Source organism: Colossoma macropomum, unplaced genomic scaffold (assembly GCF_904425465.1).
Source record: "Colossoma macropomum unplaced genomic scaffold, Colossoma_macropomum, whole genome shotgun sequence".
NCBI classification, from domain to species: Eukaryota; Metazoa; Chordata; class Actinopteri; order Characiformes; family Serrasalmidae; genus Colossoma; species Colossoma macropomum.
This window is the reverse complement of record NW_023494802.1, coordinates 12,194,808-12,207,289: the sequence shown is the minus strand read 5'-3', so window position 1 is coordinate 12,207,289 and position 12,482 is coordinate 12,194,808. Positions and strand designations below refer to the sequence as shown.

General features: G+C 42.1%; 1 protein-coding gene across 4 annotated transcripts in view; it reads left to right on the top strand.

The window, feature by feature from the left end:
- eif4g3b (eukaryotic translation initiation factor 4 gamma, 3b) overlaps positions 1-12,482 on the top strand; it is a 34,539-nt gene that overhangs the window by 7,689 nt on the left and 14,368 nt on the right. For 2 of the 4 annotated variants that reach the window (XM_036592510.1, XM_036592511.1), the window contains exons 4-12: positions 3,419-3,511; positions 3,885-3,917; positions 7,617-7,796; positions 8,441-8,555; positions 8,665-8,771; positions 8,872-8,997; positions 10,228-10,318; positions 10,405-10,494; positions 11,493-12,353. In XM_036592510.1, coding sequence (XP_036448403.1) covers positions 3,419-3,511; positions 3,885-3,917; positions 7,617-7,796; positions 8,441-8,555; positions 8,665-8,771; positions 8,872-8,997; positions 10,228-10,318; positions 10,405-10,494; positions 11,493-12,353 — 1,696 coding nt within the window. The remainder of the gene's footprint in view (positions 1-3,418; positions 3,512-3,884; positions 3,918-7,616; positions 7,797-8,440; positions 8,556-8,664; positions 8,772-8,871; positions 8,998-10,227; positions 10,319-10,404; positions 10,495-11,492; positions 12,354-12,482) is intronic. The other 2 variants (XM_036592514.1, XM_036592513.1) reach the window with 2 other exon arrangements.

Genomic DNA, 12,482 nt, shown 5'->3' with positions numbered 1-12,482 from the left:
CTTCCTCTGACTTTCCCCTTCCTTATGTTGGAATCTCATCAGAAAAGTCATCTGAAAAATGAGTAACTTAATGGTTGTTTTGACTGGAAATTAAATAACTGAAGGGTGGTCCTTGGCTTTTGCACAGCACTGTGTGTGTAAAATCAGTTCCTGTTTTAATCAGTGAGCGCTCAAGGCACATTCTGGCTTTCGAGGAGCAAAACCAGTTGAAGGAGGCTATGTATTCATGAATCTCATTATTCTTTCTACAATTCTAATCAAGTATGCCTAAGTAATTTACACTGACTCAAAATTATAAAATGGCTGGTGGTTGAAAGACCACTAATCTAAATAAGACGAGTTGAACTGATTTAATCATCTGTGTTAATGTTGTGACAACTCCTCTTGCTCTGTTTGGCTATACTGTCTACCCTTTTCGATTTTGCACACTCCTGTATTCTACTGTACTCAGAAAGCTCCTGATTATCTCAGTACCCCTGAGATATTGGGACTCTGATTGTGATGTAGATTCAATTTTTAGATCTGACTTAAAAGATGTAACCTCCAGTAGTGTGTTATGTTGGTTTTGATTGCATGTTGCAGGTTTAATATTATCCTGTTGATGTCTGCTGCATCAGACTCAACTTCCTCTGATATTTACAGTGCTACAAAGTCAGTGAACCACAGAAATTTCCGCCACTGGCTTCTAAGTCTTATGAGTCACAGCTGTTTCCTCAGAGAGAGCAGTGAGAGAGCAGTGAATTCTGACAATTTAAATAATCACCACAGTCACAGAAGTCATAAAAATCAAAATTATTATTTTCACTCATAATTGTGTTGTACTAATCTTAGCAATGCCCATGCAACCCTTTTCCCACTTTGACTGGGGAATAACTAGTAAAATTTTTTTGAAGGAGCTTCAAGTTGAAATACACATGCCTCAGTAGTGAATTTTGTGACTGGGGTTGTTGTACAGCTTTAGGGGTCATTAATCAGTTAAAAACAGTGTAAACATAGTGCAGATATATTGGACCTTAAAACCTGTGATTGCACCCTGAAAGTTTGGCCGAGTTTGTGCATGGTCTGTGTGCGCTGTGTCATGTAATTTACCGTAGGTCAGGGGTCTCAAACTACCAGCTGCTTCATACAGCCCATCACGTGTTTGCAGTTAATTCTTTAATGAGGCCCACAATAAACCTTTTTTACCCTCCTGTGGCTAAATATTTACATCTGACAGGTGTGTTTGATTTACCTACCAGACACTGTGGCTGGTTACGCAACATAAGTGATAAAAAAATCAGTGCTAACAGCACCGTATGTTGTCAAACGCAAAAAATAGTGTTGCAGCGTACAAGAGGAACCAAACAGAAACCTAAAACTAACTTGGCTGTCATTCTAATTTAAACTTATGCTTTAAATCTGCCTTTGTGGATTCATACACAGTTTTAGATACTGCATGTCAGAATTAAGAAAGTAATGGATTTATGGATTTTAAACAAATCTACTGAGAATGCAACAATTGCAGTAACTTTACACACTATCACAATAAGAGTCTCATATCATTCTACTATTAAATGTAGTTCAAGTTACTTGATTCAGTTGACCACTACAGTACTTATTAAATACCAGTTCATCGCATATACCAATTTAAGCTCTTCTTCAGGTTTGAGTTTCATCAGCATCGTTATACCGGAATGCCAGAAATAAGCGCAGATAACGCAACATACAAACAGTGCAAACCATGCTAATGCTAGCCTTTTTGACCGAACAGCTGTGCCAGCGAAGTGTGACACATTTTACATGAAAATAAAAATGTAGTACTCCCTTAATCACCTGCCACTGTCTAGTCCATTGCATCTAAAGTCATCCACTTTTTGAGGCAGCGGACATAAAGGAATGGCTGGTCTTTTGGGGTTAGTCTTAGCCTAACATAGACACCTGAGTGCTTCTGTTTATTCACATACTGCCTAAAAGTGACTTAGTCAGCTGACCTGGCTCAGTCAGCTGCATCAGACAGTGTTCTCAAGGTTTGTGTGCAGTAAGCCGTGGACCAGCTGGTACTGAAGCATGAAAGACTGTAATATTTTCCAAATTCCAGCAGTGTTCGACAGTCCGACTTTAGAAAATCGAAGAAGCTGAGGTTGGTTTCTTATTCGAGGTGTGGCAGTAAAATTCAGGTTGCTCCACTGCTGTTCTATTTAAGGTGGAATGGAAATTTTATACAAAAAGCTGGCGAATAAGCAGCCAGCATCAGCTCTGTAGAAATTCCGACGTGAAATAATATTCATCTTTTGCCAGGCTAGTTAGGAAGAAATGCTGACATGGGTTTATCTATATGCGGTATAGAAATATTCGATTAACTTTAGTTGTTATAAATGGTTCTTATGAAAAATGAAGGTACGTCTTAGAATAATATGCCACTGTTAGTCTACAAAAATATGCATCTGGAATGGTTTTATCTGTAAATATGTGTACCTTGATAAATACCACAAGCGTCAGAAGTTGTATTTATATTTTTCTATAGATTTCTGGTCATTCCTCTGACTTCTTACTCCACTTATATTTCTACTTATATATCTGCTTTTAATAATAATTAGAATAATAAAATATTAGATTTTATTTATTATAACTGGGGCCCCCTTGGGGGGAGAAAAACACCTAGCTAGTAGCCCCCAGGTCATTTGAGTTTGAGACCCCTGCCGTGAGTTGTCCTGTGTCCAAGTGTATGTGTGCACATGTCTGTAACTGTCTTCTTTCAAACACATACTTACGCACCCAAACCCTGACTGTACCCAGCTGATTCTCTCCCTGAAATAGAAAGTCAGTCACAGTGACTCAGCTGTTCTGGAGCTTGTTCTGTGTGTCTGAGGCGAGCGCTCAGATTTCCACTCTATGCCTGCGGCGCACTGCTGGCAAGTGCAGCCCCTGCTAGACCCCGCTATTAATAGAGATTCCAGTTAACATGCTCCAGAGGCTAAACCTTAATTACCCCCACCCACAACCAAAACACAGCGAGATCATGCAGGCCCAGCTGAATGGAGAGGTGTGAGGAAGGGAGAGAGGAGGTGGAGTGTTGGCTAAGTTTCAGTGTCTGGCTCTGTAAGCCCTGTCGCATGCAGCCTCTCAGCCGGCGCCCACTCACGGCTGTCCAGGGCTACGCCTAGCTCTGCCTCTCCTCCTCTCGCTCGCTCTCTCCTCAAGGCAGAGATGGCAGATTTGTCAGTGTCAGCAGACCGCAGTGTTTGCAGCGGCAAGTAGCGGACACCCTCGTTCCGTCGCCCACACTCACTGAAGCCTCAAGCAGAAGAGGGCCGAGCATAGTCAGCTGCCAGGTTTTTCACCAGGACTAAATTTTGTTTTCTCTTCTCTCTCTCTCTTTCTCCTTTTCACTCCTCTTTCTCTGTCTCGGCGCCCTGTGAACCTGCCCTGCACGCTGCAGTCTCCGTACACGGCGGGCCAGAATGCCGGCACGACTCCTCTGGTCTACTCTCCTCCAACGCAACAAATGAACGCCCAGCCTCAGAGCCGCCCGGTGAGTGCCCTGTTAGTTCGCTCCAGTAGTATTTACAGTGTTTCCCACTTTATCTTCTGGACGTTCATTCAATTAAGGCAGCTGAGTTTGGATGTTCTTATACAAAGAAAAGATAATACTGCTGTGGCTTGATGATTTTGCTAATGATGTAGTTAGTTCTGTTATGTTGATGGTAGTGTTGTGGGCGAGAAAGCGCCAGGCTTTGGTCTTCTGCTCAGGCAGCAAGCCTCATTAATGCCGACCCGCCTCGCACAGCTTGTGGTTTTTTGCAGTTTTCATTAGTGGTTTTTCATCTGTCTCCCTTTCTCTCTCTTTCTCTTTTTCTCTCTCTCTTTTCCTGCCTCCCCTCTCTGCCATGCTCCCCCTCCTTCAGTTTGCCCCTGGGCCTCGTCCTACCCATCACCAGGTAATGTACTCCGATGCAGTGCAGCACGTCACACTATATGCTTTGCTGTATGTTAAATCCTGCAGGGCTTTGTGCGATGTCCTGTGGATGCCCAGCAGTACCCAAGGGTGTATAACTCTCTAACCTTAGATCAGTGATTCTCAGACCGATCCTCAGGGACTGCTAGTTGGAACACGTTTGCTCCATCTCACAGTAGACCTGGGCAACAGGTTGATGTAATCAGATGTCAGAAATGATTGACAAGTAAGCTGATGACCATGCCTCAAAGGTAATAATCACCTTATTGGGAAAGAGAGCTAAAAGCGAACTAAATAATTTTATTCTAAACAGCTTAGTAAATGATATTTAATAGTATGGTGTACATAAAATGTTTTATTACATTTTAGTTATAAACATTGAAATCTAATGGGGCAATTAATAATCCTATGGAGGAAATTTTCCGCAATCTGTGCAAGAGTTTCCCTTAGTTTGACATACCATCTGAGGAAAATTCTCAGTATTTTCTGTACAACGTCTGTGTCCTGATGGTTTCAGTGAGCGGTTAAGATATGAAAATATATTTCATAATTTTCCAAAGCTACGTTTCAGAGCATCTCATCTATAATGATGAAAAACACCCTGTTTTTTAATGGTTCAACTACACAGACTTCGATAATGTGTTTTAAGAAAAATAACATGCTAATTATTTTAAGTATTATTTAGGTAATTTAAGATAATTTACGTAACTCCCAACACACATAGTTATACTAACAATATTGACCATCTCGGGGTCCCTGGGGACCAGTTTGAGAACCACTGACTGATGAATGTTGTCTATGAAAAGACTGTTTTGTAGTCTTGGCGGTGGGCTGAAATATTAATAGTTTTTGTGTCAAAATTTGCATCAAATTGCATCAAATCTGCAATATTAACATAGTAACACAGCTTGTAAACTGCCTATAGATGAGTTAGACAGCAACAAAACACTCGTGCTGTGACATCACAACTACAACAAAAGTGGCTGTCTGGTGCACTGCATTTAGTGTTTAAGTTTCAGGCCAGAAGATGTTAATGCGCTGTTTTTTGGTCAAAATAACGGTCCTGGATCTTGGTTTACAGGAAAATAATTTTAATTTAAACTCGCAATGTTGATCAACAGTCGCAATTAGATATTTTTCAGATTGATCAGCTCTACGTTGCATACACCTGTATTGTTTAACGGTTGAATCCAGGCTGGGAAGGGTGAGAGAAAAAAGGGTGGAAACTGCTCTTAAATCTTAAATCCATATAATATGATGGACTAGCACAGGTTACCATTAAGCATCTGCGTGATAACTTGACCAAACTTTGACCCCACAGTACATGGTCGTGATTTGTATTTGGAGCTGTATGTATGCTGGCTTTGGTGGAATTTTGCTCTGAAAAGATGGAGAAGTGAAATGTCTGACTGGACTATGTACACAAGCAAATACCACAAAGAAGTGTTTGTTTCATTCTCTAATGAAGGTTAATAATGAGTCTTTTGTAGGAGGCATTTCCTCCTTACAAAGGCAACATCTTTCTGTTCTTCTGGTTGATTTTGTAAGGTAATTTGACAAGAGAAGTACTGGAAAATGTGCTTGCTTGTTTGTAATTTAATTAATTATACTGTGATTTATGTAAGCAAGCCTGTATTCAGTCTGTTTGCCAGATTTGCAGGAATTAAGTAACTTAAATGTCAGGCTGCCCTTTGCTCTTGTGGTTCACTTTGAGACTTTTCAAAAAGGAAGTAGCATGCTTAGCTGGGTGTGTTTATTCTGAATGACTATAAGAGTTAGTGGAGCACATTTTTTTTAACCTTGTGAAGATGATGTCACTCTGTTTCCTCAACAACACACTGTCTGGTTTTGAAAAAAAAAACCTTTTCCTGAAAGCAGAGCTGTTCAGATTGCAGACCCTTTGCATGCTTTATACTCCGGAAAGCTCTGTGTGTGTGAATGTGCGCCTGTGTGTTCATTTCTCTGTCCCTCCATACCAATTAGTGCACTGTCCCATTAGCTTCTTTCTCTTTCCTGCTTCAATTTTCAAGGGAGGATTCAGACCCATTCAGGTAATTTGCAGTCTTAAAGAAATGCATGGCATGAAGTCCCCATTTCTCAGTGAAGCTCCCCCACCCTGTGCACTGCAGCTGTGCTCTGCTCCCCACCCTGGAGGAAGCCAACTCCTCCATTTTATCTTTTATTTTCCTTTTCTTTATTTCCTCCAGCCTCCACTGCCTCTTAATCATTTTGTTAGACATGTTATTATGGCTTCTTCATTACCCTGAGACTCAGCAAAGGCATATTCCTACCTGCCTCATAAACTCTGGAGGGAAATTTTATGTTCAGAAAGAATTAAGAGCTTGTAACAGTTCAGTTGGAGGCATTATGTGAGATTCACATACTGATGTGAAAGGGGTTTCTGAACTGAAACTATTGTTTAATGTTACTGTGATGTTATGTAGTATTCTTTAGTGCAGCATTGCATCCTTCAGCCTCATTTGGTTTTACAAAATTCAGTTTTGTGTTTTCATCCATCACTTTTCTCTTACTACAATATCCAGCATGTATAGTGGAGATATGTTATACAAACTTTGCAAATCCCTCTCCAATGCCATACAGAAATACTTGACAGTTAGCAGGAGAGAAAAACACATTTCAAACAGTTCTTCCAGATACAGCATCTGAAGGGGTTTTTCTCATATTCAAACTGGAGAATCTCACTGACAAAACTATTGTTGCACCACCTGTAGAAGGCGAGTTGGCATGTTTGCAACAGATATAGCAATGGTTACATTTTTCGTTTAGGCTGGAGTGCCCCTTTAACTGTTGTTAATCTTTCTTAAGCAGCATTTCAATCTTTTATCTGATTTATAAAAACACTGCAATAAACAAAGTGATTTTAAGATTGTTACAATCATGTGCCGTTACTGGGGGATCTCCAACTTTAGATTTGAGAGATTAGGCAAAAGTTTTGCCACAAAAGTTAAAAATGGTTCATGGTTGTTGTTCTGACTTCTGACCTAAAAGTGAGCCAGACTAAAATGTGTCAACCATGTCCTGACCTCAGAGGAATGACTCTGCAATAGAGGGGCCACTCTGTAGCAACAGTACCTGTCACTGCAGAATAATGACCAATATGCAGTGTCCTAGCCAAAGTCCTAGATTACTCAGCCTGCCCTCTACCCTCTGAAGTCATACTTTGTGGTGCTTAAAAGGAATCCCACTGCTATATTCACATCCAGTGAACAACAAACTGGAATGGTGGGTTGCCTTTAAAAATATCTTTTTCTGACTTTTTAGCATTCAAGTCTTTTTGTTAAAATTAGTCTGTAGACAAATTTACAAGAAAGAATAAACATTGAATTTTATCTTATATGCGTCACCTCTTTGGAATTAGGTGCATCAAACGTGTCCATTTCTCATGCTAGTTTAATTGCCCCTTTATTACTGCCATGCATGTATATTAAAATATAAGGTTTTCATTTCGTATTTTGCATGTTTCAGTTAATAGTACCTGTTAAAAATTTGATTTTTTTTTATGTCACACATTTTCAGTCAGTTTGGATTTTTGCTGTAGTAACCGTAGCATAATTATCAGGTCCACATTTCAGGTCCAGACTGCTTCTTGCAGTACACAGTTTAAATGCCAACCAAGAGTGTAGATGTTTATGACTAATCATTCCTCTCTCGTCTCTCCCAGTTTTTCCAGAGGACTCAGATGCAGGCAGCCCGACCCACCATTTCAAGCAACAGCCCTTCAATTAGGCCTGCCTCCCAGGCCCCAGCTGCCACCGTCTACCCCCCAAGTCAGCCCATCATGATGTCCATGACGCCTATGCCTTTCCCCTCACCTCAGACTGCCCAATACTACATACCCCAGGTTAGACAAATGCACCAGAGAAGACTTTGTTCCTTTGTTTTCTGTCTAGCATTAGATTGGAAATAACAACCACAAACAGGCAGAAGGGCATGAAAAATATGTATTGATTTTAATGCTGCACTGTGTTTTTAAGACATTTGTTTTTACATTTGTGCGTTTGGCAGATGCTCTTACCAGAACGACTTTACAAGTTTAATCGTGTTACAGAGGTAGGCGAATGTAGTGTTAGGAGTTTTGCTCAGGGACTCTTAATATATACCATGGTATTCTTGTCTGAGCCAGGGAACTGAGCCCTAGTCTGTGGCATTGAATTCTGCAGTGTTCCCCGCTAAACCCTCTTATTTACATCACTGATGATGTATGTCACAGATGTAACTATACATAATGGTCCTTCAAGGTAATGCTTGTGTTTTCCTGTTATAAGCCTGTATAAGAAGTATTGCTTCAGTTCTTTTAAGTCTAAAACATAAGAGGGGAAATTAAGACTTCAGACCTCAAGTGTAACCTTTAAGGAAAGTAATATTTGAATTGTCAAAATTTACACTTTTTTTGTATCTAACTTTGTCCTCAGCTATCTCAGAATAGCTATATAAGTGGTATTTGGCGGGCCTGTAATCACCTCTTCTTGTTTATTTAATTAACAGTACCGTCACAGTGCTCCTCCATATGTGGGGCCTCCCCAACAGTACTCAGTCCAACCTGCTGGACCCAGTACTTTCTACCCTGGACCCACTCCAGGAGATTTCCCTCCAGCATATGGTGAGTTTGGCCTAGTTTATCTCTCTCCACCTTTGCTTTTGCCACTGTTTACAAGTGGTTTCCATTTTGAACTGTAACTGGAAAAGGTTATTTTTTTCCTCACACTTAGCGGCGGGGCCTCCATACTATCCTGGCCAGACCATGTACACACCATCTCCATCCATAATAGTGCCTACACCACAACAACCTCCACCTGCCAAGAGAGAGAAGAAAACCGTGAGTGTTTCTCTAGTAATCTTAATTTGAATACTGTATAATGAATTAATAGATATGGATACTTTATTGTTTAACTACATACCCGCTTATGCCCTTTAAGATCCGCATCCGAGACCCTAACCAGGGTGGCAAAGACATCACAGAGGAGATCATGTCAGGAGTGGGCGGGAGCCGGAACCCAACCCCTCCAGCGGGACGGCCATCCTCCACCCCTACTCCTCCACAGGTAAGATATTCAATCATATACAGATACATGTCAGAGCTTAAACAGCTGCAATCTGCTGTTCACTTCCACAACGCCAAAGAACTCTTTCTCTTAGTCATTGCTAGTGAGTTTGAGACGGTTGTTTGGGTTTTGTTACCTGTCCTTATTTCAGTGTGCATCATGCAGTCAGCAACAAAAGCTGATGGCATAATGGGAATTCTATATCCAGCCTTTTTCACTTCCTCCTTCACATATTTTGAAAGAGATGTTTAATGCTGAAAAGCAGTTTCATTTGTATTCCTACATTAAATCACCAATTGATCACATGCACATAGTGATGATCACTAAGCCAGCTGCTACCTCTTTTTTCCCATAATCTCCAATTTATCTCTTTATCTGAAGCCACAGCTTGTGGCTATGACCTGATGTCACCCGCCCTGTGCTTTAACTGCTTACCAGTCGCTGAGTTAATCATGCTTTTGTTGCTAAGCTACAGTAAACTTCTCCCTGTAGGTAAAACGGAGTAAATTGGCACACTTTATCTGGCATTGTCTGTATAGACCTTTTAGTTGTTCATGTGAATCTGACTATTGTAGTACATAAAAAAACCTTTTCTTGATGTTTGACGTGGCTTACCTATTCTTTCATCTGCCTTCATCCTAGTTCTGCTTCACAGTCGTTTGTCTCATCCTGATCTCCCCTTGTGTTCCCTCTACAGAGACAGCACATGTAAATGCCCATAGTGATCCGGCATAGCCTACGAACTTGGGCATCTCTAGGAGAAAGCCTCTCTCTGTAAAGGGAACGCTCACTATTGTGTTGTTACTCTTACTTTGTGTCTTCTCTCCCTAAATGTTAACAGTGTTCGTCTCTCCTCTCTTTCCCCATTTCTCTTGTCCATTTGTCTAACCCCCCCTCTACCCTTGTGTTTACTGTCTTTTGCTGTTTTGTGCCTCACCCAACTTCATGCTTTGGTACTTCTGTCTCTTGCTTGCACTCTTTCATGCTATCTCTCTTTATTTTCTTCTTTCTCTCCTCGCCACTTTCACTACCTACTTGTCTATTTATGCTATGCCGTACTGCCCCCCCACTGCCATTTCCCCTCTTCCGCTCTGTCTGTGTGCTGCATATATGTGCAATATTTCTTTCTTTCTCTTTCACTCTGTTTCTCTTTACTCCTCTCTTTCTCTCTTTTGCTAGTTTTTATGTCAACACCCTCATTATCCTCACATTTTCTACCTCAAATCCCAGCAGCTGAACAGCCAGATTGCGGAACATGGGCACGTTATGTACAGTGTGGACAGCACCCAAGTCCTCCCTGCTCCTGTCGACTTGAAACCAGGTCAGGCCTCTCTTCAATGCCGCTTTCAGCTTTCTGATTTCTGACTTGTGCAGGTCTAGAGCAATGTTTCTTAATTATTCTCCTAGGCACCCACAACATAGTTTCAAAAAGTTCCTGTCGCAAGACACCTGATCAAGCCCCTCAACTGATTACTGACCCTACATGCATTGGATCAGGTGTGTTTGGCAGAGAATACATAAAAATGTGCAGGTTGCTGAGTCACCAGGAGCTGAATTTAAAAGCACTGGTTTAGAGCAACGCTCAGTAGTCAACTAATAAAGGATTACCTCACAGCCTTACAGTACTGTGCAAAAATCGCCATTCATTTATTTAGTTTAGTTATTCATTTTCAGTGCCTGGAAAAAAGGCAGAAAACATGTATTTCATAGAAAATATACAGAAGCCTGAACAACTAAATATAATATATATATTTTTTTTTTTTTTTGTGTGTCCACCGTGCCTTGATTACAGCTTCTGTTCTTTTTAGGACATGTCTGCAGGGGTATTTTTTCACTTTCCAAAGTTCTTAAAATTTGGTTTGCTTTTTCTGTTTCTCACAATCCAAGTAATCCCAAACACATTCAGTGATGTTGAGGTCTGGGCTCTGGGGTGGCCTTTCCAATGTTGTGAGAACACCAGCAGCTTTGGTTGATTTGCCAATTCTTTTTTTATTTATTGTGTTTATTTCTTTTTGTCATTAAAAGCTCCTTATCAGCTGCGTATCTTTTTAATCCCATAGTGTTGATTGTCTTCTCACAGTGGAATAATGGATAAAACAGCTTGAGTGTCGAGCTTGAGTTTCTCCTGTCTCTCAAAGATTAAAGCTTTAAGTACTGTTTATCCTATGGTGGTAGGTTTGGTGGTCTACCAGGCTCTGCATGGTTGTTGGGAGCATATTTTTATCACATTAAATTTTGATTAGCAAAGTCTTTGGTGAGCAAAATTTAGAATGTTAGAAGTGGCAAAACACAAATATCTCCAAAGCTGTGGCCACCCAAGATCTGCTTTTGATTCCCGTGGATTAGAGCTAAACTCTGTAGGGTGGTAAATCTTCAGGAACAGAGTTGGTAACTACAGGTTTAGAACTGGAGCAGATATCACCTACATGATTATACCTTGCAAATGAACCTAGAAACACAATTGAATGGTGGCTTTCCAAACACCTCTTTTGTAGATGACAAGCCAAAGCTTGAGGGTGCAGTGCTGAAGTCTTCATCGCCGGGGCTACGGCCTGGGGAGCCTCCTGCACAGAGGCGAGAGCCCAGCAGCCCTGCCCCTGCCGCTCCCGCAGCTGCTGTTCCTGTCCTGGCCCCTGCCCCTGTCCTTGCAGCTTCCCCTGCCCAAGACCTGCATCTCTCTGAGAAATCTGAGCTTCCTCCCTCAGGCCCAGAACTGGCCCCCAGTGTAGCTCCAGCCTCAGTTCCAGCCCCAAGCTCCTCCAAGCCTACTGCCTCAGCTTTGGAGGCAGCGGATCCCCCAGCCCCTTCAGTGGAGCCTAGCTCTGTGCGCGCCATTACACCAGAGCCAGAGAAACTAGAGCCCGAGCGAGCCCCTTCCGAGTTGACTTTATCTTCAGGCCAGACCGTAAAGGCTGTCAATGGGCTGGCCGAAACGGACGCCACACCTCCCTCTGAAGATGTAGATATTCAGCCCTCTCAGCCTAGCCAGACTCCCGAACTACAGCCTGCTCAGCTCAGCCTTCCCCGGCCCCAGCCAGTCAGCTCGGAGCCCAACCTTGTCGCACCTGCAGTGAAGGCTGTAAGTCCTGCAGCTGGAGAGACAGTCACTTCAGGCATTGTGACCCCCTCCCTGCCTGCCGCTGCCACCACTACTGCTGCTGCTGTTTGTACTGTGCCTGGACCTGCTCCTTCTCCAAGCCTCATTCTCCCAGGCCAGGGAGCTGCAGAGACAGGCCCAGTCAGGAGAGCCTCAACCGGGCCAGAGCCGAGAGAAACCGAAAAGGAGGCAGATGTCTCAGTAGAGGAAAAACTGGAGCCCACATTACAGTCCAACCTTAGATCAAGTTCCAGTCAAGGTAAATGCCAAATGCATGATATGCTATCAACATTTTCCTGACCATAAATTAGACTGGATGGCCGGCCTGGCCAAACTTGCATGGCCCTTGGCTTAGATGCAGTGTAGTTTATTCAGATACCAAATCCGC